The sequence below is a fragment of the Mandrillus leucophaeus genome, unplaced genomic scaffold (assembly GCF_000951045.1).
Source record: "Mandrillus leucophaeus isolate KB7577 unplaced genomic scaffold, Mleu.le_1.0 Scaffold234, whole genome shotgun sequence".
Classification (NCBI taxonomy): domain Eukaryota; kingdom Metazoa; phylum Chordata; class Mammalia; order Primates; family Cercopithecidae; genus Mandrillus; species Mandrillus leucophaeus.
The window spans coordinates 211,125-212,482 of NW_012102410.1; the positions used below are offsets into that span (position 1 = coordinate 211,125).

The window sequence follows — 1,358 nt, forward strand, 5'->3', positions numbered from 1 at the left end:
TGGCAAGGGAAGGAGGTTGCATAAAATAGGAACAAGTTGTGCTGGAGGGACAAGCTGGTCATCTGAGTCATGTTCAAGGAAAAGACTCACCGATATCCACTGGGTCAAGGGAGCTGATGCCCGCCAGGCTGTATGCCAAGCTCTTCCATCTGCAGGACCAAGACGCTGAGCTTCACTCTTTATAGACAGAGCCCCACCCAGCCACCCCTGCCTGCCCTCCTCCCTTCCTCCTCCTCCACACCTGCACTCTCAGCCTCTGGAATTCTCCCTCCTCTACAGCAAGCTCCGGCCTCGACTCACAGGCCCCCTTGCCTCCCCACTCCCCATCCCAGGCTTGCCAGCCAGCACCCCTACTGTCTCCAGAAAGGGCCCTTTTTCCCCCGTTTCCCTCACCTGCACACACCTGGTGGACGCTGGCTGCCTGCAAACAAGGCTCAGACTGCCTTGAGCCCCCAAAGCAAGCCCTTACCTTCATGCTTCCCCCACCCTCAAGCTACCTGTTCCCTGGTGGGTCCCTGACTTTCCCTCTCCTTCCACACCAGAGTTAGGTAACTTAGCACGTCACAGAAATCCTCTGGTTGTGACCACAGGCACATCCATAGAAACAGAAAGTAAATTATCGGTGGCCATAGGATGGGGGAAGGGGAGAATGAAGGAGTGACTTCGAGAGGGTATGAGTTTCAGAACAAAAGTTCTGAAATTAGATGCGAGTGATGGTTACGTAACTCTATGAATATAGTCAGCACGGTACAAGGGTGCACTTCCCACCGGTGAACAATCCCAACACGAAATGAACTTTCTAGGCCAGGCATGGTGGCTCAGGTCTGTAATCCCAACACTTTGGGAGGCCAAGGCCAGAGGATCGCTTGAGCCCAGGAGCTCAAGACCAGCCCCGGTAACAGAGAGAGACCTGCGTCATTATAAAAAATTTTTAAAAAATTAACCCGACGTGGTAGTGCATACCTGTAGTCCCAGCTACTGGGTAGGCTGAGGTGGGAGGATTGCTTGAGCCCAGGAGGTTGAGGCTGCAGTGAGCCGTGATCATGCCACTGCACTCCAGCCTGGGCAACAGAGCAAGACCCTGTCTCAAAAAATGAAAAAAACGGTGACCGGGCACAGTGGCTCACACCTGTAATCTCAGCAGTTTGGGAGGCCAAAGCAGGCGGATCCCCTGAGGTGAGGAGTTTGAGACCAGCCTGGCCACCATGGCAAAACCCCATCTCTACTAAAATTACAAAAATTACTCGAGCGTGGTGGCGGGCACCTGTAATTCCAGCTACTCAGGAGGCTGAGGCAGGAGAATCGCTTGAACCCGGGAGGCGGAGGTTGCAGTGAGCCGAGATTGCACCACTGCATTC

General features: G+C 54.1%; 1 protein-coding gene across 1 annotated transcript in view; it reads right to left on the reverse strand.

The window, feature by feature from the left end:
- The window catches only part of CCL25 (chemokine (C-C motif) ligand 25), a 28,611-nt gene that overhangs the window by 13,534 nt on the left and 13,719 nt on the right, over positions 1-1,358 (reverse strand). Inside the window, exon 5 of the mRNA XM_011982053.1 lies at positions 91-149. Coding sequence (XP_011837443.1) covers positions 91-149 — 59 coding nt within the window. The remainder of the gene's footprint in view (positions 1-90; positions 150-1,358) is intronic.